The sequence below is a fragment of the Crotalus tigris genome, unplaced genomic scaffold, assembly GCF_016545835.1.
Source record: "Crotalus tigris isolate CLP2741 ecotype Arizona unplaced genomic scaffold, ASM1654583v1 scf7180000024470.1849372, whole genome shotgun sequence".
In the NCBI taxonomy this organism is placed as follows: Eukaryota; Metazoa; Chordata; class Lepidosauria; order Squamata; family Viperidae; genus Crotalus; species Crotalus tigris.
In genome coordinates this window covers 448,595-475,555 of record NW_024100641.1, presented here as the reverse complement: position 1 = coordinate 475,555, position 26,961 = coordinate 448,595, and the positions used below count along the sequence as shown (strand labels likewise).

Sequence of the window (26,961 nt, the reverse complement as noted above, 5' to 3'; positions counted from 1 at the left end):
TGATTCTGGCTTAGAAACCCTTTGAATCCATTCATTGTCACAGAGAACATTTTCTGCTTTTATCCACTGTGATGAAGGCACCAAAGAATGGCTTATTGATGAACCAGGTTATACGAACCATGGTTCTTTGCCTCCAGATGACTTTCCTACAGCCAAGCTTTCCAATTTCACACAGGAGATGATGCAAGTGCATACTAGGGTCTTTAATTGTCAGCTCTCAGCCAGCGCTGCAGATTCACAATTACAATTTGCCAGTTGTTGGTCAAGCAATCATTGTGTAGCTATTAGGCAACAACCGGGAGGCTCACCACTCAATTTCTCACCACAAACCCAAACCCAAAGTAAATTGCAAAAACTCCTGCCTGCTTTCCCTTGGTGGCATACCTCCTGCCAAGTCAATTCTGTATGATAACCCCTTCACAGAGCCATGCCATCCATCCCCAGTGGGAGGCTGGTGAACTGGGCATTCTCTCCAGCAGCTGCAGAAACTGTCCTAAGAAAGTCTATTTTTGAGCAAGACAAGTTGTTTCCAAATGGAAGATTCCTATTAGCCTAAACCTCGGGCTATATAGCAGAAGACAGAAATGTCCTGGTAAGTGTCCAACAATGGCATTAATGGAATCACCAGAAGGCCCAGTGCCTTTTCTAAGTGGACTTGAATCTACATCTGATAATGTTTTGAATGCAGCATGTGAAGCTGATATTATAATACAGCTATTATTCTGCAAGAAGAATAAGCAGACCTGAAAATGGATTGAGTCTGCCTAATACATTGAAAATACGTGCTACGGATATGCAAAGCAGTGTTGCTCTGATGAGGCCCTCTCTCTTCCCGGTGGCTTGGGTGAGGGTCAGTCTGCCTCAATCAGCCTGTCACTTTGGTGAATAAGGCTTTTGAGCAAGCCAGGGACCTACTTTGCTCAAACTTCAAAGCATTTTGAAGAGGCACTTCAATCAAAGTCTTCAAAGATCTGTACACACTATTATTTGCACAAAAGAGCTTGGGGAATGAATAGGGTAAAAGTTGATAACATTAATTGACCTGTTTCTCTCCAGATATGTTGAGACTACAATTCTTTAAATTCTCCTGGATTTCTAAAAGCCGGACCTTCGACCTATCTGGAGGGCAACAGATTGGGAAAAACTCATCATGTTCTGATATTTTCAAATCTTCTCCTCCTCCTTCTCCTTGACATTGTTGGCCATTCTTATTCCAGATTCACCTAAACAAGATGGCCTCATTTTCCTCAAATTCAGATTCATCTTCTAATGAAGGAAATCATGTGTCTGTGTTTTGGGGTAAGATGTGTTGGGGGGCTAGTAAAATAAACATCCTTTTATTATTAAATCTTGGGTCTTTTTTTTAACGAATTGAGATTATTGGTAACCAAGCTGTTAGATTAGACTGGTCAAATCCCTTCCTGACTAATATCCATTTGGAGCATCTCAAATCATTGTAGATTACACTGTAGTAATGCAGCAAACAAATGCTGGTGAGTGCAATTTCTCACCTCTTCCCCCCCCAAAGAGATAAAGTAGATTGAATAATTTCATAATATCTCATATCTCCCTGTGGCAATTTGCAGAATTGTAAGAAATCTGGAAGACTGCAGAATATTGGAGAGAGATGTCCAATTACTGACTTCAGTCATCTCTTAACTAAGATGGAGGGCAAAACTCCATCTCTTAAAAAGAAGGGTTTCATGATTTTTTTTCTCTTCCTTTTTTGCGTGAGTGGGGGAAGAAAGAGGGGGAATCCACCAGATTGAGTAAAAAAAACTCAGGAAAACACGCAAAATACATTTTTAGCTTAGCTCAGGTATATAGCTTTTGGCAAATGTTATCCTTTTCTATTTTTTCTTTCTTTCTTTTTTTCTGTTTTCCATATGATTTACTGGTATTTCTGTATAGGTTGTGAATTGAATGCCACCACCCGGAGATGTGTCGTGAAAGAAGATGATGACTTATTAGAACACTTGGTATATTTGAGGACGGTGAGTTTCAGTAGAAAAGAATCTCTGTAGGTCAAGGTTGAAGTTGGTGCCCTCTGAGCTTGGATGTTTGCTTACAGCCATTTCATTACCTGACTAGGTAACGTCATCAGTGTTAATACCGTAGCTCTGGGATCAGATAAGCCCCCAAGTGGCCTCAAGAGCTCTCAAGAAGAGTACTAAGACCAGATGACAGCAAAGAAATATGATCCTTCCAACTCCCCCACCCCAATCCTGTCAGAACTAATCTCTCCACAGCCCCCACCATCCTACCAGAACCGATGAAGCTTCTTGGATGTCTATGGAGATTTTCAGTCTTCCAGTTCATTGTTGACCCAAAGGTGCTTTTTGAAAAGAACTGAAGAAGCTTCTTGGATGAGAAGCGAAAGGTCTTCAAGGAAAAGTAAATAAAGTCCAGTTGCCTTTTGAAAACACACCTTTGGGACTAGCTTCTTGGATGAGAAGTAAAACATCTTCCTTGAGAAAAAAACAGTCTGGTTGCCTTTTGAAAGAGCACTTTTGGGATAGCTAACCCTTGGATGACTGAGAATCTACCCAGTGACTGTGTTTTTTTTTTCTTCCTGTTTACATATGGATAATAAAAACAGCTGCAAGGAAGCAAGCTTGGAGAGCATCAAGATTTCCAACAGTAACTTTCCAATACTGATGCAACCTCTAGACATAATTGTTCACATTTTTTTGGAAAGCATTCTTTTTCATAAACTAATGTTGGGGAATATGTGCCCTTCTAGATTTTCATAGATACTAGTTCCTACCCTCTCTAACCAACATAGCCAATTGCCAAAAATGATGGGAGCTACAATCCAACAATGTTTGTGGGTGGCCCTACAATGCCTTAAACAATACCTCTGTTTAAAATGTTCCTTGTTCTACACATTCTGGAGAAGGGTATAGGCGCAGATGTTCAGGAAGGTTTGTGAAGGCTTTAGATCAGGGGTCTTCAAACTTGGCCTTTTTATGACTTGTGGACTTCAACTCCCAAAATTCCTCAGCCAGGCAGTTGAGTACAAAGAAGAGCAACAAAGATGATTAGGGGACTGGAGGCTAAAACATATAAGGAACAGTTGCTGGAATTGGGTATGTCTAGTTTAACGAAGAGATGGACAAGGAGGGACAATGATAGCAGTGTTCCAATATCTCAGGGGCTGCCCCAAAGAAGAGGGAGTCAAGCTATTCTCCAAGGCGCCTGAAAGCAGGACGAGAAGCAATGGATGGAAACTGATCAAGGAGAGAAGCAACTTAGAACTAAGGAGAAACTTCCTGACAGTTAGAGCAATTAACCAGTGGAATAACCTGCCTCCAGAAGCGGTGAATGCTCCAACACTGGAAGTTTTTAAGAAGAGACTGGACAGCCATTTGTCTGAAATGGTGTAGGGTTCCTGCCTGAGCAGGGGGTTGGACTCCAAGGTCTCTTCCAACTTTATTATTATTATTATTATTATTATTATTATTATTATTATTATTATTAAGTCCACAAGTCATAAAAGGGCCAAGTTTGAAGACCCCTGCTTTAGATTCAGCCCTGTATGAAGGTCAGTAAAGGATTCTATGTAAATACTCAGAAAAGGCCACTGATTGTTTTTTGTTTCTTACCGCTCAAGGTCGCCCTGGGTGAAGATGCTGATGATGAGACCCATGTGGTGGCTGTTGAATCAAGAAATATGGCCAGTGTTCCTGAGCCAGTACCGATTGTATCGTTGAAACATTCTGTCTTACCAATGGTAATGCACAGAGGCATGCAATGGGGGGGGGTGTTGTCTTATGCTATTTCTAATTTGTATTAAATAACCGATGCTATTTTAATTTATATCTGTGCATGCTTTACAAATGGTTCAGAAGTCTTCCTAACTAACAAATTGGACATGCCTGAGAGAGGTAATTTCCTAGGTATTCATATCTTAAAGTGCATTAGGAAGCTATCGACTAGGCAACATCTGATATAAAATTATTTGGATATGTCCTAGCTAATAATGTAGAGGAGTTGAATAGAGCAGAGCAGGGCAGGGCAGGGCAGGGCAGAACAGGGCAGAACAGAACAGAACACTTTATTGACCAAGTGTAATTGGACACCAAAGGAATTTGTCTCCAGTGCAGAAATTCTCAGTGTACATGCAAACATACAATATATTCATCCTACATGTATTGTAGGAGAATGAGAAGAGCAGCATTCTGAAACACGGCATCTGTTTTTTTAAAAAATATATTACAGGTTTGTCTTGAAGGCATTGAATTACTTCCCCCAGTTTCTTTTATCCTAAAATCAGGAATGGGTCCAGTATATCTCAACGGGCAGCACCTGATCTGTAAGTAGAAGCCATGGCTCTTAAATGCATGCATGAAAAGCAACTGGGAAGTAATGAGTAGATAATTAGACCAGGAGATGTGACCTGGAGTTGTATATAGAAATTCATTTGCCAAACCATCATGAGCTGTAGATAAATGAATCTATATACCTAGATAACAACCAGGAATTAATGGGGGGGTTTATTTCATGTAAAAAATATACAATATATGGGGAAAATATGTTTGTTTCTTCGGAAAGTATATGTAGCAGCAGCTAAAACACCATGCAATTCTTGCTATCAATGAATTATTGTTAAATGTAACATTGGCAGTAGCTCCATACTGCCTCCAGATACCAATAAAGGAATGGATTGGGAAATCAAAGTGTGATTGACATCATTGATATATGAATCTATGATGGCTTTTTAAAATCATACATATCAACCTTCCCCAACCTGAGTGATGCTCCTCAAGTGGAACAATCCATCATCACAAGAAAGTTATTATTCATGTTTTAGTCTAGACAAAAAAAAAAGGCTGGTAAGTATTCTATCAAGGGTTATTAACTGTAATTGTGTCGTGAAATATCACTATCTAGATGTTTGTTTTCTTATTTTAGAAAGAAAGCAGAGGTTTTCTTGGGGGGGGGGTGAGGGAAGAGAAGATTATCAGTTGAAGTGACAGGCAAGAGAAGAGGTGTCTAATCTTTTCCAAAGTTTGGGCTTTTTCAATTTTTTTTAAAAAAAACCTCTTTGTAAACTGCTTCTTCACCTTAACTGCCACAGACAAATAGAGGCGTGCTGAATTGATGAGTATGAAAGAATGATTAAAAATCCCCTATGTGGTCTAATTTCTTCAGCTAACTTTGATTTTTTTTTAAAGAGAGAGAAAAATGGAAAATGGAAAAATCATTATTTAATTTACTTTCTTGCAGGCATCTGTTGCTTTTTTTCTCTCTCCCTTCTTCAGGGAAGTGTAATATTTTATTCTTTATCCTGTTTACAAACCACTTTTAAACTTCCTATTGAAAGCAGTGCATAGCTAAACCAATAATCAAAAAGGTATTGAAACTTAATGTCTTTTATGGCTAAGGAAAATGACCTACATGCTCAGATTTTTAGTTATTAAATGTTAACAGCTGTACAAACTGTAATATTTAAAAGAATGAAAAAAATTAACAATTTTACAAGCAATACCCACATATCATACCATCCAGAAATCAATCTTTTTTCTCTTCCTCAACTGGTTTCAATTTATATGTTAATTTTTCCAACTTTACTTAGATCTCCATTTTAAGTACTCCATGATTTTGTTCTTATTGACTAATAATAAAAACATTAACAGCACCTTTGCACATTGGTATAAAAGAACAAGTTAGGTATATTTATACACTTATCTATAAAACAAAACAAAGTACTCTTGCATTTTTTAATCTGAATTTTTTAGTCTATTCAAAGAAGGTTAAAATATAAAATACCAAAATATTTTTTAAAAGAAAAAAAAAGACATACTATAAAGAAGACATTAAAAAAGTGTATTAAAAAGGAAAAAAAGACTAACACTCTTGCATTTTTATATATGGATTTACTGTAATATTTGGTCAACCGGAAATGTTGCTAGGTAAAGACAGACCGTGTATTAAAAATATAATGAAAAGAATTAAAACAATATTGAAGCTATTATTGAGAGATCCTGCTGTGCAAATAAAACCAAGAGTGGATTGAAAGGCATCCTAAACAATCCTTAAGATATGAGTCCAAAATAAATAGTTTAAAATTCAATTCGTGAAGCTTGATAGTCTTACACAGATTTATTCTTGGGCTTCAGTGTCTAATGTCTGAGGCTACTCCTATGAAGCAGAACCCAACGAAACATCCAATCAGAGTAATTTGGCCAATGACTACAAGCTCTGACCCATGTCTAGAAGTTGTAGGTGCTCCAACACTGGAGGTTTCTAAGAAGAGATTGGACAACCATTTATTAGGGGCCTGGAGGCTAAACCATATGCAGAACGGTTGCAGGAATTGGGTAAGTCTAGTCTAGTGAAAAGAAGGAATAGGGCTGACATGATAGCAGTGTTCCAATATTTGAGGGGCTGCCACAAAGAAGAGGAGGGTCAGCCTATTTTCCAAAGCACCAGGAGGCAAGACAAGAAACAATGGAAACTAATCAAGGAGAGAAGCAACCTGGAATTAAGGAGAAACTTTCTGACAGTGAGAACAATTAACCAGTGGAATGGCTTGCCTTCAGAAATTGTGGGTGCTCCATCACTTTTAAGAAGCGACTGGACAGCCACTTGTCTGGAATGGGATAGGGTCTCCTGCTTGAGCAAGGGGTTGGACTAGAAGACCTCCAAGGTCCCTTCCAGCAATGTTCTTCTGTTATTCTCTGCTTTCCATCCAGCATTGAAAAAAAAAAAGCAGCTTTTGCTGCCTTTGTGACATCACCTGCTGCTCTGGCTTCCATTCTGTTCTTCCTCCCTATGGATTCATTTTAACTGTCACAGAACTCTTGTTGGTGCTGAGGACAGTGGCTGAGCTAACAGGGGGGGATCAGAGGAGGATTTACCAGCTGCCTCCTTCAGCGCACCACTAGGCAAGCTTCTTCCAGACGTCTCTTGCTGGTGGTCCAAAGCTTTATTTGGGGTTCTAAGGGAAAGGAGGTGATGCTCTTCAAAGGGGCCCAGTGGTGGTGGATTTTATGTTTAGTACTGCCTTGCAATTCTTTCCTGCAAGTGGAGGATGACTCCGACTACGAGCCGACGGATGATGAAATTCCAGATGATGCTGATGTTGATGACAACAGCTTTGATGACGAAGAAGAACTACCAAGTCCGGAGATGCCAGCTGTGAGTTTGGTCAATTTTATGGATGATGGGTTTTTTCCCCCCATAGCTGGGGGTGGGTAGATGGATAACGTTTCTTACTTTTCCAGACTTTTCTACCACCTTAAAAAAAAAAAGAAAATCTAAACTCTTATCAGCCTGTATTATTCCCAGTCCAGAGTGATGTACGGGTAGTCCTTGACTTACAACAGTTCATTTAGTGACCGTTCAAAGTTACAATCGCACGGAAAAAAGGGGTTTAGGACCATTTTTCACTCTTATGACCTTTCCAGCATCCCCATGGTCACGTGATCAAAATTCAGATGCTTGGCAACTGATTCATACTTATGACTATTGCTGAGTCCCAAGGTCACGTGATCCCCTTTTGCAAACTTTTGACAAGCGAAATCAACGGGGAAGCCAAATTCACTTAACAACCGAGTTACTAACTTATCAACTGCCGTGTTTCACTTAACAACTGAAGCAAGAAAGGTTGTAAATTGGGGCAAAACCCACTGAACAAATGTCTCACTTAACAACAGAAATTTTAGGCTCAATTGTGGTCTTAAGTGGAGGATTACCTGTTTTTAAGATAGGCGGCTATATATGCATTTTTTAAAATAAATAAATCCTATTCCTTTGATATCTTAATGACTGCCTCCTGATGCTTGCAATTGCTTAACTGCTCTCCATCTGCATAAAGGACTCATCGCCGCCATCTCTCTAATTGGCCTTAGGGTGCTATTTAGTTCAGCATAGTAAACCATAAGGATATCATTGCAAACGGCAAGACAGGGCATCTTACATACTGATTGCTAATCAGGAGACAGAAAAAGTGCATGTAATTCCCCATATGCTAGTTGAAAGGAAAAGACAGAAGTTAGCGTAGCATAGAATATACAATATGGTGGCCATAGCCAGGCTCCCTATTTCTTCTGGCTTTAGGTTTTTGCTTAAAAATATGTTTTGGGTTAAAAACAATAGCGAATTCTCAGTAGCTTGCTGAGAAATAATAAATCGGTATTCAGCATCCTCTTTATTTCTAAAAAGGTCTTTAGATGTTGTGTGGGTTCCATAGGCTTTCTTAATAAATAAAGCTGGGGGTGGTTTTCAAGACCATTGCCAAAAAGCGTTCCTTTGCTTAAGGAAAAAAAACTAAGAAGGGTAGTAGATTTGGTCCCACTGGTTTAGCAGAATGCAACTGGGGGAGATAGGGACAATTGAATATAAACATGGATAAGCCATGTTCAGCATAGAAATGATTCTATGACCAAGGAAACAAATTTTCAAGATTAGTTTCAGATTTTCCTCTGGTAGAGCATGCTTTTTCCTTTGCTGTCTTCTTTGAGATGGAAAATGGATGTTCTTCTGTGTACAGACCATGAAGTTCCATTTGGATATAGGTAACATCCTAACTGAGACTCCAGCTTGATGTAGTATTAAGGCCTCAGGCTAGAATCTGGGAGACTGAGAGTTCTAGTCCTGCTTTATTTATTTTCATACTGCCTATATTATTTTTATCAATAATTCAAGGCACCAAACATGCCTAATTCTCCATCCTCCTCCTATTTTCTCCACAAGAACCCTGTAATGTGGGTTGTGTGAGTGACCTTTGGGTTTCTTCTCCACAGAAAGAGACATCGAATCAAATTTCCTAACTGCATCTGAAGGAGACCTGCCAAAGAATCGAGTTTGGATTGGTTCCTGCCAATGGATTATTCTAAAGAAGCCTGATTAAAAATGTATTGCAGTAAAAGCTGTTGTTTGCTTGTGGGTCTACCACAGTCTCCTTTTTGGATGGGTGGTTGGGAAAGGGAGATGCTAAAATTGTCACCAATGACCTGGGGTTTTTTTTTTTTTTAATAGTGTGACTCAAGCATATGTTATTTATCAGATTCAAGCAAGCATGCTGTGGAACTGGGTAACACTTTTCATTGTCCACATTCATGGACAATGGTGGTCATCATCAAGGTTGTGATGGGATAGAGGTCTAGGATCTCACTTGGCAAAATGGGTTGGACAGTCCTAATTGCAGCAGGACATGCTCAAGCTACAGATGATCAACCTATGTTATTTTAGATTATCTTCTGAGCGAATTGAAGGAAAACGTTTATAACTGAAATAAAAGGTGTCTTTAAAAAAAAATAAGTCCATGATTATATCCTTGTCAATTGCCAATGCTCCTCCTGTGCTATTGGTCTGAACAGATCCTAAGCACAGATCTAATATTTGGATAGGATATACTATATGATATAAGTTAAGTAAAGTTGCTACATTCTCAAGCATGGCTCCTAAACTCCAGTTGTCCAGCTCATGCAACTGGACCACACAGATTTTAGCAAGGTATCTTTAATGCTAGTTAGAGGTTAATACACAATGTTGGAAACTGCCAGAGAAAACTTGCTTGCTTGCTTGCTTGCTTGCTTGCTTCCTTCCTTCCTGCCTGCCTGCCTGCCTGCCTGCCTGCCTGCCTGCCTGCCTGCCTCCTTCCTTCCTTCCTTCCTTCCTTCCTTCCTTCCTTCCTTCCTTCCTTCCTTCCTTCCTTCCTTCCTTCCTTCCTTCCCTCCTCATCTCTTCTTGGAATGAGTTGAAATACTTCTTCCCATGATTCTATGCCAATAGGACCAAAGTGCCATTTAGGAGAAAACGTATCAATTTGTCTGCTACCTATTCATTGTTTGTCTATTCTTCTTCATCATTTCTCATCCAAAGCTAGGTTTATCCCAGGAATGCACAACCTGAGATTCTATAGGTAATTAAAAATGGTAATTAAACATCTTTCATTAGATCAAAAGGAATTTTCCCCCTTTTATTGATCCTAGCAGATTAAGAACCTTGTGGGATTAAAAGCCTAAAGTTCTGTTCCCACGTAACCTATTAAATACTTCTAAAAGCACATCTTTAATTTTGGCATATTCCAGAGATTGGCATTTAACTGGGTGCTGGCCACTTGATCATGGAGGCAAGAAACTGACATTTGTCCAATAAAAACTGTTAGTTTCATTATGAACAAATTATTAATTCCCATCTAACATTAAATCCATCTGCATTAGTAATATATTATGAACAGCATGTTGGTTTAAAACAGAAGAATTCTGAAAGTCCAATCTAATGTAGTCCAATCTATATTTTCATTGTGGTAGGGCGGTGATGGCGAACCTTTTAGAGACTGAGTGCCCAAACTGCAACCCAAAACCCACTTATGCATCGTCAAGTGCCGGGTGGATGTGTCCCATTGGCTGGGTGTGTCCCATTGGCTGGGTGTGGCCAATTGGATGGGCATTGCCAATTGGGTGGGCGTGGCTGCAGTGGTAACGGCAGACTGGGTGGGACTAAAAAGTTCAATCAATTCCAACTTTGCAAGATCTTTTTTTTTCCACGAGAAGTTGAAATTGACTGATTGATTGAACTTTTTTTTTTTTTTTTTGCACACGGCGGAGGCCTAAAGCAAAAAGGTTTTATAAAACCCAGCTGAAGGCCTAGGATTGGGGCGATGGCACGCGTGCCCACAGAGAAAGCTCTGAGTGCCGCCTCTGGCACCCGTGCCATAGGTTCGCCACCACTGTGGTAGGATGTCTGTAGCTTCATTTCTGCTTGCCAATGCTTTGGCTAGGGAATCACTTGAATTTGTCTTTCAAAATATGTCTTTCAAAAATGTGGAAGCTTCTCTGTCATTGGCTAATTATAAGCTTCTCATAAGCAGAGTGCTGGGTAGATATGATTTGGATTCCTCTTCCTCTAAGCATTTGGATCCAGCAGCTTTGAGAGTTTGTGATGTTGTAATCCCAGTCGCTTGTTAATGTGTCAGTTCTGAGAAGGTCATCAAAGGAGATGGAGCTTAAAGATGGTACTAAGGGATAATCCATGTCTTCCAAAGTATATGGGTTGGGCTCATACCAGCTTCTGTACCAAAAAGCAATTAAACCATGTGATGGTTGAACACAATTTGTGAACAAGGCATTGTTTTAAATCTAAAGCTAGTGCTTTGACATATGTGGAGCCAGGAGTATATACATGGTCTCTGGCATTGCCAGTCAGCCTTTTGGTACAAATGAATAAGTATATGTCCATTTTTGCAGGATAACATGACTGATAGCCATCTGATGCTGCTTCATCCTTCACTTAGTTCAGAATGTTGAAAGGCAAATATATTTGGTTTCCCAGGAAACGGTTGCCTTAGGAACTCTGCAAGCTATACTAGAACTTGATGGACCAGTTTTTCAACAGAACAATAGTCTGTCTGAAAAATCATCTTAGCCTTAGCTGAAGTGTGCTATGACAACTCTTTCTGTCTTCTTGGATGTTCCCTTGGCTACGGCAGTAGATTTTCCCTTAGATGTCTACAGGGAAGATCCCTCACCCCAAAAAGTGTGCCTTGGACATGCAGGTAAAACTAATTCTTTTTCAGACACGAATAGCCCTGTTTACATTGCATGCCAACTTGAAAGAAATCTCCATTGACAAACATGTATATGCTGCCCTCTTAGATACTGCAGTAACTGAGGTTTGTGGTTTACTGTATTGTCCAAATCTGAAGCAGCCCTATTTTGATTCTCTGATGTGGGAGATCAGGAGATAATAGTTCTGCCTTAGGCATAAAGCCAGCTGGGTGACCTTGAAAAAGTCACTTTCAGCCTTAGGAAGAAGAAGGTAAGAGCAAACCACTTCCAAAAAGTCTTGCCAAAAAACCTGCAGGAATTTGTTGAGAGAATTCCCAAGGCCCAGTATTGAGTAACACGTATCAGGATTTGTAATCCACAACAAGCTTTGATGGTAAGATTGGGTTTCCTGTGAGAAGAATTAATCAGGAGTGGTTTGCCTAAAGAAGCTGTAGGTATTCCATCACTGGAGGTTTTCAAGAAGAGATTGGACAACCATTTGTCTGAAATGGTATAGGGTATCCTGCTCAAGCAAAGGGTTAGACAAGAACAGGGGTAGGCAACCTTGGCTCTTCTGGGAGTTGAAGTCCACGAGTCATAAAAGAGCCAAGGTTGCCTAGAAGAACTCCAAGGTTCCTTCCAACCCTCTTATTTTATGTTCTATGTTCTATTTCAGATATTTTTTTTTAATCTCTAAACCAGACATGTCAAACACAAGGCCCGGGGGCTGGATGCAGCCCACAAAGTGGTTTCATGTGGCCCACGATGCCATCCTGGAAACAGTGAGGGAACGGCCCCCTCTGCCTTGGCCCTGGCCAGCCGGGAGCCAATGTACAATTTTGTGGTGGCCCTCTATGCTGAAACGCATTCAGCTCCATAAGCCCCCCCCCGCATGGCCTGAGAGGAACAGTGAGGCTCCTCCAGTGGACTATGCCTCGCCACTTGCCCTGGTCCCACCCCCTTCTGCCAGAGACCCTCAGATCTATCCCACTCCTGCCCAGGCAACCACAGGCATCCTTGACGCGAACGATGTAGAGCTGGCCACACCCACCCTAGGCCACACCCCTCCATCCATGCCCACCCAGTAGGCCACACCTACCCTGGCCACACCCACCCGACCCCCTGAGGGCAACCACAATGCTGATGCAGCCCTCAATGAAATTGAGTTTGACGCCCCTGCTCTAAACAGTACAGTCCCCCCACAAGTTGGAGTATTTCCCTGGGAAATCTTATGAGAATGGCAGTCTTTCAGAATCACGATGAGTATCCAACAAATGTTTAGCCTTTAGGATAGAACAGAAGGTATGAAGGCATGGGGACAGTGTTGTACTTCAGTGTCTGCAATAGACATCTTCACATCCAATGAAGAACATCGTATAGAACCAACATAGAAAACAGCAGATAAAATGAAAAAATACGAAGTACTAACTGAAATAGCAAAATGAGAATTTCAACCAGTAAAGACTATAACCTAGGTACTGAATAGATATCTGTGGGAAGGTCATTCAACTGAAAAAGCCCGTTTTGTGATCACATGAGATTAATATATATTTTTGACTTGCTGAAAACTGGTGTTTACTTCTGCAAAATGGTTGTAAAATCAGGCACGGTCACAGGGGGACCTCCTTAATGGCCAGCACTCCTCACAACCACAATTCTGGGTTCAGTTATGGTTATAAGTCAAGGACTGCCTGTATTCAGAGTCTGGTTAGGTGGATTCAGTCCAGTTTCCCTTAAGCTCTCAGAGAGATACAGATATTAATATCATATCATATATGCAGGGTTTTGGATGACATCCAGACTTGAAGGGGGAGAGTTCTCTATTTTTACACCGTGTAAATCCTGTGTGGCATTTCCAGCTAGTGACCATCAGGAGGCACCCACACTACCATTGTCATCCTTGTTATGAATCTTTAGATGCAAGGAGCCAGATGTTATTCTATGGAGTAGCCATGAGCCTTAGTATAAAAATAACAGTGTGTTGACAGTTTTCATCCCTAAAGCATTGGCAGTTATGTCTTAGTTATGTTGCTTCCCCTAGGATGCCACACTGATAATGCTGATGAAATCTGGATCCCACCAGTTGTAAAAAAAATTCTGTGGCAAATCCCTCAAGATCCCACTCTGGATCATGAATACATCAGAGAACTGGGCATCGTGGAGTTCACCAAAACAGCCATGGAACTGGTCATTGGCAAGAACAATCAGGCTGTCTTAGACAACAGGGTATGTGGATATTTATATGAGTATGGCCCTATGCCAGTGATGGCGAACCTTTTAGAGACCAAGTGCCCAAACTGCAACCCAAAACCCACTTATGCATCATTGAGTGCCGGGTGGCTATGGCCCATTGAGTGGGCGTGGCCCATTGGGTGGGCGTGGCTGCAGTGGTAATGGCAGACGGGGTGGGACTAAAAAGTTCAATCAATCAATATTCAATCAATCAAGATCTTTTTTTCCCACGAGAAGTTGAAATTGACTGATTGATTGAACCTTTTTTTTTGTGTACATGGTGACGGAGACCTAAAGCGAAAAGGTTTTATAAAACCCAGCTGAAGGCCTAGGACTGGGGCGACGGCGCGCATGCCCACAGAGAGGGCGCTGAGTGCCGCCTCTGGCACCCGTGCCATAGGTTTGCCACCACTGCCCTATGCTTAGGAGATAGAGATATGAAAGGAACAAATAGACATTTTCCCTTATTGATTACATTCAAAAGCTTCTATGGAGTCCCATTGGAAACAATGGTGCTGTAACATCTTTTTTCTTGTTCATTATGACAATTTATTTTGTTGCCATGGCAAGGGAGGAAAGAATGTTTAAGGCCATTAGCAGCTTGGGAATAATCATGCAAAAAATAAAATAAAGTGCTGTTGCTCTTGTCAAAGAAAGCTGTGATTTGGCCCAGATTTGAGAACCCTTTCTCCAATGAAAGAAAAAAGGGATGCTTAAATCTTGCAGAGGATTAATAAGCTGAGAAGTAATCACAAACACTAACCCATGCCTGTTGGCCTAGAACCAATTTTTAAATTGCCTGTTGAAATAGGGTAGCTAAATTCTTCTTCTGCCTTTCCTACTTTCTGCCTGCATTCAACTTTGATTCTAAGCAGTGATTTATTTAACCACGACTTATTAAACCCTCCTTAGTTGAGTTTGCATGACATGTTAGCTGGAGAATTCTGGGACTTAAAGTCCGTACATCTCAAAATTGCCCAGACTGAGAAACACTGGCCATGAAAATTAATCTTTTGAAATGTTGAGTTGACAATTCTATGTGCTTGTTTGATAAAAAAATAAAAATCTTCTTTTTCTCTAAACAGGCAGGTGGTGTTCACACAATAGGTGGGACAGGTGCTGTGTGGATCGGAGCTGAATTTTTGCACCGTTGGTATCGATTCAACCATTCAACTTCAGCAATTATATATATTGCTGAACCACAACTGGGTAGCTAGTATATATATATATATATATATATATATATAGTCTCTGTTTTGACCTAGTCTTACAGTTAAAACCATTAAAACCATTAAAGCCATTAGAAACATTGCTGGGAAAGAAAATCAGACATGACAACAACAAATCAAGGGATTGGAAGGTTATGTGGCCTTCATCTCCCATCTAGGTGGTCATAATATAACACAGTGGTTCTTACCCTTTTGTTCATCATGGACCTCCTCAAAATACCTTTTGTGGCCACAGACCTCCATGACTTAACTTGAGATTTAAATCATAACATTTCTTTAAATCTTTGCAGACCCCCTCTGATGACATCATGGCCCCCCAGGGGTCTGCCAGCTGCAAGTTGAGAACCACTGATATAGCAGAAATGATCTTATGCCTCTGATTAATGATGTACCTGTGTAGAACTACACATGAATGAGACTTGGTTTTATCATGAGGGCTTCACCCTAATAGCAATAAAATTCTTCCTGCCATAAAGTGGCACTCAAACCATGGGTTTGTGTTTTACAGCATTGGGAGATTGAGAACACACCTGTCACTTGTCCCCAGTCATCTCCTATTTCATAAACCACCACAACAACAATGAAGCTATTATACACCCTTGATTCATTTAGCGTAATGTTTTCATCTTGCCTATGAAATAGATCTCAATAGACTTAAATTGAGTTACCTGATGATTTTTAATTGAATATTGAATTTAAGACCTTCTGAAGGTAAATCATACACTCAATCACTGAATTATGAGTCTCATCTCATAATTTATTATGAGTGTGCTGTTTAATCCAAGTTAAAAAAAAATAATGTGACACAAAACGGGTGTCCCTGTCTTTGCAGGAACTCTTGGTTGCATATTCCACGTTGCTGGCTTTACAGATATTCGTTCTTACCATTACTGGGATCCCATCAAGCTGTCGGTTGACATGGAAATGTTTGTGGCAGAACTGCAGGTATCAGGAAGCAACAATTTACATGTCTTCTTAAAACAACAGAATCAGGGCCATACGTTCAGTTGCAGTTAAGATTTATTGCTCAATCCTATATACAAGTATCCAGTCAATTATTGTTCAGCATTAAACTGGCACTAGATACAAGGGTAGGAAAATCAGTTATGGAAGACTACAGAAATGGAAGACCACATTGATTCCTACAACGGAGGAATGGTTACAAAAACTGATGGAGCTAGCAGAGATCGCTAAACTGACTGTACTGATTTAAAAAAAAATACGAATACTTTTATTGCTATGTGGAAACTGCTTCTAGATTTTGTGCTTGAGGTGGGAAAAAACGGACATTCTGATTGTGGGCTTTACCAATTTGATAGATCTGATGTTATTGAAATGGCTAGTTTATATTATTTTGTAAAAATAAAAAGTTGAGGTTTGAAGTCGATACTCTATTGCATCAAAGGAAGTCGGAAGTCAATGCTTTTTTTTTCTTTTTTTCCTCTCCCTTACCTCACTTTTCCCTTCCTCATCTTTTCCGCTATTTACTTTGTAGTTCGATTGTATCGTATATTATAAACTAATAAAACTTTGTAAAAAAGAAAGAAAGAAAATCAGTTACAGATCCTTTGTTTACTTCTGAAACCAAATGGCTATCCTACCCCTCTCATTTTAGCCACAGTAGGTTTAGATGTTGCTTCCTCTATGAAAAAATAATGCATACTATTAATACTTTACCAAAAAAAAAAGGAAAAAAAAACAACTTTCGGGGAATAGTCATGGTTTTAAGAAAGTGGGAATTTGACCTATATCACATTAGATTATTTGTCAATTTTGCTACTTCAGTTGGTAAGAGTTAAAAAAGATTAACTTCTTCTCCATTACATACTGTCTTCCAACACTTTAATAGGCTATGCATGGATATGAATTTAGGAGAGTTTTCAGGAGAAAAAAAATGAACATGTCCCCTATCCTGGATCTATAATTGTGCCCCATTCTGTTATGCATCATGGAGGCAAATACTTGTGTATACTGTTTCTAGCATTTTAGAATCAACTGTGCTGTTTCCAAAACTGCTAGTAATTATGGTAAATAACCCTTTGCTTCCAGTTGTGTCTTAGAAGCCTTCTGCCCTACTGTCAAAGTCCTTGCCCACCAAAACTGATGGCTATTCTATTGAATGTCCTTGCAGAATGCCCAAGAGGGCTCCATTATATTCTTGCATGCTCCTGAAGAAATTGGTTTCAAGCCCTCTGAATGGAGAAGAGTTGCCTCAATTATGAAGGTAAGTGATACCTTCAGGAGATGTATGACTAGACAGGCCACAATATGTAGAGAGAAATACTTGCAAACGATATCATGCAAAATGACATCTGTTAACATAGTGGTTCTCAACCTTTTTAATGCCGCGACCCCCAACCGGTTGTAAGTCGAGGACCACTCAACCGGTCGTAAGTCAAGGACTACTCAACTGGTGCAGCACCGTTTGCAGAATGGGACTTTTGGCAGGCTCAGCAGGGCAGAGACAGCCTGGACAATTCCTATTGGCTTTTGAAAGCCAATAGAATTAGACTCTATTCAAGAGAGTCTATTCTATTGGCTTTCAAAAGCCAATAGAATAAAAGGGAGTAGCACAGCTAAGGAAAAGGGGGAAAAAATGGCGGACTGCGTTGTTTGGCGACCCCCGTGAAATGGTCGTTCGACCCCAAATGGGGTCCCGACCCACAGGTTGAGAACCACTGTGTTAACACCATGCCTGTGTGGCATTAAGACCTTGCTCTTGACTCGCAGTGAGTTAGCTTAGGCTGAACGGCAAGGCCTGTGAAGTTTAAGAACTTTCCGATTTAATTCCTCTGTGACGTGGCCACAGTGAGGATTCTTTTCTTTGACCGGCATTCAAATTATAACCGAATGATGTCTATAGAAAATATGTATGCACTGAACCTGAATCAGAACAATAGATACTACAGGTATTCATCAATTTATGACCACAATGGAGCCTGCCCATTAGAGACATACGTCATTATGGCTGTAAAATAATGAATGCAGAAGCCATAAAGTGAACTCTGTGGTCATTAATCAATCATCAGATACATTAAGTTAACCCATAATGTCAAGAGTGAAAATTTGGCAGCTACGTGCCTCTCTCTTTTCATCTTGTCATTAAAGTGGGGGGAGGTGTTGTTTTCGAATGGGTTAATTAGAGAAACAAAACCTTTCCAGATCTACAGAAGCTTGCTGTCAATCGACAATGTGGAAACCTTTCAAGGACATTCTAGCAGGTGTAAAGAAGATAGCAGATGGGTCTCATAGCAAAGAGAATTTGTTCACATGAGCTACATGGACATCTGGGGAGGGGGGTTGGCTAGGAATGTTATTGCTATATGCTATGGTTTGATGCCTTGGGATTTTAGAGTTAGTTTTACCTCGCCTTTACCAGGCCATGTATTCAATAAATAGTAAGTTTTTCAGAAATGAAAATAATCCTGGACTTTTATTTGGAGTCTTGAGCTGGAAGATGACACATAGTTGGCTATGGGGCATTTTTTTTGCCGCAAACCAGAAGTAAACACTAGTTTTCAGCACAAACATCATAAATCATGGCCCCAGGATTGCAGGATGCTGTAAATGGCCATATACACAGGCTAGTTGTTGAGTCTCCAAAATGCAGTCACATGTCCACATGGATGGGTGGCCATCAGAACTGGGTTACACGTACTTTTGGGATGGTTCATCATAATTTTCAAGCGATCACTAAGCAATGGCTCATAAGTCAAAGACTAATGCAAAAACATCCTTCTCTCATTTCCAGTGATTGAGATATCCTAGAAGAAAGTGACTGGGTTTATTTTCCTTTGAATGGAGTCACAGAGGACAGTTAAGTTGCCTCTGTGTCAGATCTCAGACATTATTCATGCATTGTTTTTAGACAATACACATACAAAATTACTTGATATACATATAATGGGTACTGTCAAAGACTTGATATACATATACTGGGTACTGTCAAAGTGAATGTTAGATGTACCTTTTTCCCCCTCTGTCAGCCCACGTAATTTCTGTACTTGATATCAAGGCTATAATCTCTGCTGTTTTGCTTGCAGAAGTTCCACAGCCTCAGTGAATAGCCATTTCTAAGCTAAACACAAGGCAGCATTGAGGCCAAATTGTACTATTAAACTCATTCGTCATAACAAATGAACTATATCTACAAGAAGACCTCTGCAGTCTTTCCCTTCCTTCTTCTTTTCCATTGTTTCCCCAGAGAAGGCATCTTTTCCCCTTTTTTGATGTCGCAGCTCAAGGACTGGCCTCAGGAGACCTGGACAGAGATGTTTGGGCAGTACGTCTGTTTGTAAACAAAGGTTTTGAGATGCTATGTGCTCAGTCCTTTTCTAAAAACTTTGGCTTATATGGTAAGTCTTTGCATTCTCGACCCTCTTTGCCACATGTCTGGCAACTGGGGCCCATTGAATGTTATTTGGGAATCCCTGCACAAATTGGAAGTACGCGTGCCTTAAAACCTGGTTTGGCAGCTGGCTTCTGGCCCCAGTGGGGACACTCTTTGCTGGTGTGAGGGTAAAAAGGCCTCGCCCCTTGTGCCATCCATCCCTTGGTCTTAGTTTTTTTGTACCTCTTTTACATTTGTAATTGTTTTTATAATGATCTTTTTACCATTTGTAACTTGCCCAGAGTCATCTTATCAGTGAGATGGGCAGCATATACATTTAATAAATAAATAATAAATGTGGGGTAGGAGCTAGCTAGCTCCAGCTTCTATCCATAGTGGCACAGTGGTTAAACTGCGGTATTGCAGACAAACTCTGCCCACTGCCTGGAGTTTGATCCTGACGGGGCTCAGAGTTGACTCAGCCTTCCATTCTTCCGAGATTGGTAAAATGAGGACCCAGATGGTTGGGGGCAATATGCAAATAATGCTTCTTCATTGCAAACCACACAGAGAGTGCTGTAAAGCACTTTGGGGTGGTATATAAACCTAAATGCTACTGCTATTGCTATAGCACATGCATCAATTATCTTTTCTTGAGTACATGAAGAAGTTGGATGCACTTCTGATTCTTCCCATTAGAAGAGTCCTAGATCTGATTCTAGAAGTGGCATATAGCTATGAAACAGCCAGTCATAATTTGTCTGCCCTTTTTGGAAGTAGTAACCATCAGCAAGTCCATCATTATGTGCCTTGATGCATAGGTATTGCAACCCAGATAAGGAAGATTATTTTTTCGGTGGCTAAACATATTTATCAGGAAAACATCTGAACTGCATTTTCAGTTTGTTTTCAACAGTGCACAGATACATAGTCGCACCAGTTTTCATCAAGATTACTTTCAAGCCCATTTCTGTATTTGCTGTCAACTATCTTCATTATTTTCTGCATGACTGGATATATTTGTCATTACCATCCACTTTAATCAGTACTTGTACAATCTCAAAGGTTCACTTTTACAGATCCTGATAGATCTCAAAATTACTACCTGACTAATGATAGCTCTCCAAAGTCTCAAGAAGAGTCATCAAGTTTCCATCATCTGTTCTCTTTCTTTAGAGTGATATAAAGAACGAATTTGAGCCTTGTATATTGAAAACACAGGGCCTGTGGCTAAAATATTATCTTTTCTGCCAAAATAGCCATGGAAATAATTGGATATCAATGCATAATTAATTTAAGTGCAGATGCATTCTGGTTCTTAAAATAAATGCTCTCTGAAAAAATATTATACAGTTTGTATGTCCAAACACTAGAGGTCTCTAAGTACAAGAAAAAAGAAATTATGTTCTTGAATTTTCAGGACTTAAATGTTCACCTTAAAGCTTAACTGTTCCTTTTTTGACAATAATTCCAAGCTTTCCTTTGCTATATTGATGCTCGGTGTCTAGATTATTTATGGTTTGGATTGTTTTATCCAAAGATAAAGACAAGACAAAGACTGTGAGCTATGGGTGCCATTCTAATGTGTCATAAGTTAGGCTTTACAAAATTGCTTTGTGATGTCAAAGAACAACTCATGTTACTTAATAGATTTAGAAAGCTTGTGGGCATGTCACAAACGCAAGTATTGATGGCCCAGTTCTTAGACCAGGAATTATTGATATATATTTTTTTAAATAGGACTTGTGCATCACACCTAGTGCTTCTCACACTAGTCTGGATATAGGGTGACTTGAGCATATCCAAAGCATTGTTTTCAAAGAGCTATTTGGACCCAGGTCTTTTTGGATGTTGTCCAATCCTCATATCACTATATCAATTTCCCCCTCAATGGACAACATGGCAAATGAAAAAGGCTGAACAATAATGAAACCTTCATTATTCCCATTAAACTCTTTTTATCTTTCCAAGCTATTTGGCTCAATTCCTCAATTCCTCCTTATAACAGGAAAGCAGAGGAGCTGTCCATCATAAAAAGAAATAGTCGTAAGCAAAGAGGTTGAATTAGGAAGGGAGCTGTCCAGCGAAAGAATCCAACAAGGACTTAGATATAAAGGTAGCCACAACAACAGCCACAGTAATGAAATCATTTGAAGCTGTTCTTATTATCACATCGTTTCCTAGAGCACATATTCTTGCTCCTGTCTCTTAAACAGGTTTGTATTGTGTTAAGGATAAATTTGTATTGTCAAGGATAAAAATGCAAGGCCTATCAAAAGGCATTGGTTCCTAGGAGAAAGGAGGAACATAGAACATAGAATAATCAGAGGCATTCCAGTCCAACCCCGTCTGAGCAGGAGACCCTATGCCACTTCAGACAAATGGCTGTCCAGTCTCTTTTTGAAAGCCTCCAGTGATGGAGCCTCCACAACTTCTGGAGAAGGTCTTACAATTAGAAGTTCAGTTATCATCTCTAGTAGGTTTCATGAAGTTACCTATCTAGACATTGATTTGTCTTACCAAAGTCTGATGGATTTAATGTCAAAAAACAGAGATAAGCTAGAAAATTTTCAGCCCCAAAATCAGACAGATCCTAGGCTAATTCAAAAATCTTCCTTGAACATCGGTTCACATCTCTGACAAGAGAAATCTGACTCTGATTCTCCTGGCATTTGTGAGGGGAGGATGAAAGAAAACAGCCCATCCATATCTCCTCATCATCTGGATTCATCTGGATTGGATGTCTCTGATTAATATATTATCCTCAAGGAAAGGTAAACTCCTCTCCAAGACCCCATCCCTAAAATAAGGTTTATGGGAACTCTTCTTTTAGTAATTGGTGAAGTATAGAAAGAGTGAATCAGAATAAGTTTCTGTATTTGATGGGATGACAAGAACCCTAATATTAAGAGGCTTGGGGGAGGAAGGAATATTTGGAGGAAACTAGTTTCATAGAAATACAGGCACAACTACAATATACTAAGTACTGCAGCATTGTGTCTCTTTGGCTATCTCATGCAGATGAACGTGTGGGGAACCTCATTGTGGTGACAACAGACAATCAAACCCTGATCCGAATCCACTCACAGATAGCTCAACTAATAGCCATGACATGGTTTGGACCCACCAGCTTGGGGGCACGGGTGATTACAATCGTATTGACCAGCCCTGCTCATTTCTATGAATGGTAAGAAGGAAGACAAGTAATCAGATAGCCTGAAGTTACATTAGCCATGAGATCATCTCTCTGTATTACCATCTTGGGACTATTATGATCCATCTGCTATAGTAAAGTATCCAAGAATATACTTTAAGATATAAACTTTTTGCTTTTTGAGGGAAGACAAAGAAAAAAGGCAATAAAGGCGTTCTTCAGATGGAGGTTCTGCCATCTTCAGTGTCCTCATCTAAATAAAACAAGAATAAGGATTCTTGAAAACACTTGGTGAGCTAGTACGGATAGGTCATTAGGATTGTATTCTGGTTCCATACAATTTAGTTTGGCCAACTGAGTGGCATTTGAATTCAATCTTCAAAATTCCCAACATTTCTATCCTGAAACTTCTAACTGACGAGTCGAGTGAAGCTTTGTTTTTTTATTGGAAGTAGAAGACAACGTAGTTACCTTGAACAGTGCTTATTAGCACAGTGTGACTCTCTGGCCATTGATGTATGTAGAAATGGTTTCTAGGAATGATTTCTTTGTACTGCCTTTAACCAATTATTTCTTCAATGTCTTTTAAAATTCTAGGAAGTTCTAAATTGCAGAACTGATGGTCAGTCATCTTTGTACGTGCATTTCAAAAGCACATAGTTATCTTTCCCAATGCAATGCCCTTTTGAATTATTTGACTATAGCTTCTAAAATTCCTGCTCAACAATGTCACTAATGAAGGCAAATATACATGTCCCAGGATAATGCTACAAAATCCTATTTAGTCGGTCATTGGGACCAGAGATTTACCCTTCCAAGCTTTCAGTCTTGTGCTGTAGCCCATCCTCTGGGAACTTCTCTCTAGCAGAATATGTGCTTGGGGCAGAGGTAGGCAACCAAGGCTCTTTTATGACTCGTGGACTTCAACTCCCAGAATTCCTGATTCCAGCATGGCTGGCTCAGGAATTCTGGGAGTTGAAGTCCACGAGTCATAAAAGAGCCAAGGTTGCCTACCCCTGGTTTGGGGCCTTTCTGTGAGTCGTATTTATGTGGTGCTTTCCTACTAGTTGATTGATATATTGATGGTTGGCGATTGTCAGCAAAAGGAAACAACAGCTAATCGCCATCTATCATCTATCTACCAATCAAGCAATAGGAAAGCACCATGCAAATACGACTCACAGAAAGGCCCAAAGCACATATTCTGCTGGAGAGAAGTTCCCGGAGGATGGGCTACAGCACAAGACTGAAAACTTGGAAGGTAAATCTCTGGTCCTGGTGACCGACCCAGATTCAGTTTTGCAGTAATGTCACTATCCGTTATTTACCAAGTCTATGGAGGATGTACATCAGCACATTAGCATGGCATCATGTTGAAGAAAGCTAATATGCCAGATCGATCCAGTATCATTTTAGAACTGCTCTTTTTGGCAATAACACACTCTTCCCAGCCTTGGTACGTTAACTAAATGCTGCATTAAGAGAGAAAACTCTTGATTTTAATTCAGTTCTATATAGGCATGATCAATTTTGTTTTTTCTGAACTCCAACCTCCTTAGGAAACAAAGTCTTCAGACACTAGTGAAGAGGATTATGTTGATTAGAGAAAAGTTGAAAGAGAAGTTGCGGCTTCTGGGAACACCCGGTTGCTGGGAGCATCTGACAAGGCAGTTGGGAGTCCATAGCTTTATTGGATTGAATTGTAAGTATTCAATGAATACTGTGACTAGTTTGTTGACAAACCAAGGATAGCTCTTCCTAACTACTGGCTGATGAAACCTCAACTGCTATATGGCTTCTTTTTTCATTTCTGCATCAAGGCATGTTGAAACTATGGAACTCCTTCATGATAAACTCAGTAGGAGTTAGGGAGAAAAGTGTTGCGCTTGGGAGACATTGGGTAAGTTTGGGCCACTCCCTATTTCTCAGTCCAAACTATAAATATTTTCCATGGAGGTCGTGAAAGTCAATGTTGATCCAATCAAAATCTTGGTTCAATCCAATTCAAGGATTGATGACAATTTGTAACTTTTGATTTTGAACAATTTGATTTTGGGAAAAAAAATCAGCTATTGCACATTTGCTAAAATCCCTTCCAAACGATCAGGTGGATTTGAAAAAAGACATTTTACAGATTCATGCAAACTTCCAGTTTGATTAACAAGGTTAATCTGATCTGAAAATTCACACAAATCAGCTTGGACTCCTATTTTTAAACTGAAGCTTTGCATCAAAAAATTATTTGTTTATTTGTTTATTTATTTATTTAATTATTTATAAGATTTATTAACCAGGTATCAAAAAAAAAAAATCAAAAAGCTTTTGGAAACAAATAGGGTTCCCCATATTTCCATGTGGTTACGGTGTAATTACTCACCCAGTTAATTAACTCTAGAACGGTTGATTGCATTCAGAGGGTGATGGGACAAGACAAATACTCCAAAGACCCTCTAAGTCAATGTTGGTGAACCTGTGGCATGGGTGCCAGAGGCGGCATTCAGAGCCCTCTCTGTGGGCACGAGCGCCGTCACCCCTGTCCTAGGCTTTCAGCTGGGTTTTATAAAACCTTTTTGCTTTAGGCCTCCACCACCGTGTGCAAAAAAAAAAAAAAAAGAGGTTCAATTTCAACTTCTCACGGGAAAAAAAAAGATCTTGCAAAGTTGGAATTGATTGATTGAACTTTTTAGTCCCACCCAGTCTGCCACTACCACCGCAGCCACGCCCAGCCAATAGGCCATGCCCACCCAATGGGCCACACCCACCCGGCACCCGACGATGCATAAGTGGGTTTTGGATTGCAGTTTGGGCACTCGGTCTAGGTTCACCATCACTGCTCTAAGTAAATGAATACATTTAATTTATTCATACTACATTTTGGCTACAAAAATTAGATGACTGTTGGAGGTTTCCATATCTCTTGGCTGAACATCTGGGGCCATTCAGGTTTTTGCAGTCCAAATCCGGTATGCCTACATTGATCCAGGAACGGGCATCCTTTCAATAGCCAGCAATGGATTTAATGCAGATTGCAAAAGCCGCAGTGGGCGTACGAATCATGCAAAAGGCTGAGTTATGAATGTGACTGGGATCTGGATGCTCTGCTCTTTTATTGCTCTAATTGCTCTTTGGGAAGGCAAATTGAAGTTTTTCTATAAAGTATGTTCTACCCATTGCAGGTTTTTTAAATTAGTTTTCTTGTGTTTGCCCTCCCCCCTCCTCTGAATGTTGGGAAAATCTGGCTGGTTTTGGCAGCTGTCTGGAGACGGCTTGGGATGTGGGCTGAAAAGGTGCCTCCGAGATCAAAATGCTTTCTCCTCTACTAAATAATGGAAGGGAGGTTAGCTAGAGGTCTCAAAGGTGCTTTTTTTCAAGAGGCAACTGATGTTTTAATTTGAAGGTTTCACTTCTCATCCAGGAAACTTCTTTAGCTCTGACTGGGTGGAGGGGAATGGATGGATTTATATCCCTTACAGGCAGCTGGTCATTTGCATTCTTTCCGAGAGTCATTGAGGCCACTTGGAGGTTTATCTGTGTCCTCAGGGACAAGATTCAGCAGTCCATCTGCATTAAAAGACCAAGGCCACTCTTTTGAAGACAGCAAAGTCCACATTTTGGACAGAGAAGACTGCTGGTTTGAGAGGGGGGGGGATGAAAGAGGCCATCTGTGTCAAAATTGAACCACTCTCTCTCAACAGAGGGGGAGGGATATGGCATCATCTATCTCCAGTCTACAACACAGTCCTTTCAGCAGTTCCAGAAGGCTCCACTCCCATTTGCATCACTCAGGTGACCCTGAGGACACAGATAAACCTCCAAGGGGCCTCAATGACTCCCTCAATGAATGCAACTGATCAATTATCTGCCAGGAATATAAATCCTTCCATCCCTCACCATCCAATCAGAGCTGAAGAAGCTTCTTGGATGAGAAGCGAAACATCTTCAAAGAAAAACGAGAAAGTCCAGTTGCCTCTTGAAAAAAGCACCTTTGGTAGAACCATGATCTGGATGACTGAGAATCTCCATCAGCAGATTTCCTAGATATTTGCCAGTCTTCCGGCATAAAATCCACCGCCACTCATGAAAACCAGATGCACACATTGTTCCTATTTAAGCTAAGTTTTTCTTCTTAGCTGGAGATCTCTCAAAGTGAAAAGCATTTCTTTTTCCCCGCCAGCTTCCCAAATGGAGTTCCTAGAGAAGCACAAACATATCTACCTTCTTGCCAATGGGCAGATCAACATTTGCAGCATTAACTCCAAGAACTTGGGCTATATCGCACAAAGCATCCACGAAGCCATCTTGGTCACCACCTGTCAAAATCCCAGCTACCTCCGCATGACGGCTGATCAAGAAGCCAAGAAGAGCTCTATAGATTTATCAGATTCTCCTTAAATCAAGAGTGTTCTAGTAAAACTGTATTTTGGAAACTCTTGACCTGGTCAATGTATATATGTTTCTTGAAACTGATCATAATCATGATCTCCAGTTTCCAGATGTTGTGTCTATGTACTCAGTAAT

At 40.2% G+C, this 26,961-nt stretch overlaps 2 protein-coding genes across 3 annotated transcripts; both read left to right on the top strand.

Annotated features, from left to right (window-relative positions):
* The first annotated feature begins 1,232 nt into the window (after positions 1-1,232).
* LOC120303435 (nucleoplasmin-like) lies at positions 1,233-9,163 on the top strand. Of its 2 annotated transcripts, XM_039332963.1 has the most exons (6): positions 1,233-1,299; positions 1,912-1,994; positions 3,614-3,733; positions 4,222-4,315; positions 7,031-7,143; positions 8,751-9,163. In XM_039332963.1, exons 1-6 carry the CDS (start codon positions 1,233-1,235, stop codon positions 8,775-8,777), a joined length of 504 nt encoding a protein of 167 aa, XP_039188897.1. In that variant the 3' UTR covers positions 8,778-9,163. The 2 variants fall into 2 exon arrangements, 1 of the variants encoding a protein (XP_039188897.1); XR_005555461.1 differs by lacking the exons at positions 1,233-1,299; positions 1,912-1,994; positions 3,614-3,733; positions 4,222-4,315 and having other exon boundaries at positions 6,784-7,152; positions 8,751-8,772.
* Positions 9,164-11,371: 2,208 nt separating this feature from the next.
* On the top strand, positions 11,372-26,961 carry GOT1L1 (glutamic-oxaloacetic transaminase 1 like 1). The gene is made up of 9 exons (XM_039332958.1): positions 11,372-11,506; positions 13,540-13,724; positions 14,816-14,939; positions 15,792-15,904; positions 17,091-17,183; positions 19,164-19,314; positions 22,311-22,476; positions 24,003-24,145; positions 26,618-26,961. Exons 1-9 carry the CDS (start codon positions 11,395-11,397, stop codon positions 26,833-26,835), a joined length of 1,305 nt encoding a protein of 434 aa, XP_039188892.1. The 5' UTR covers positions 11,372-11,394; the 3' UTR covers positions 26,836-26,961.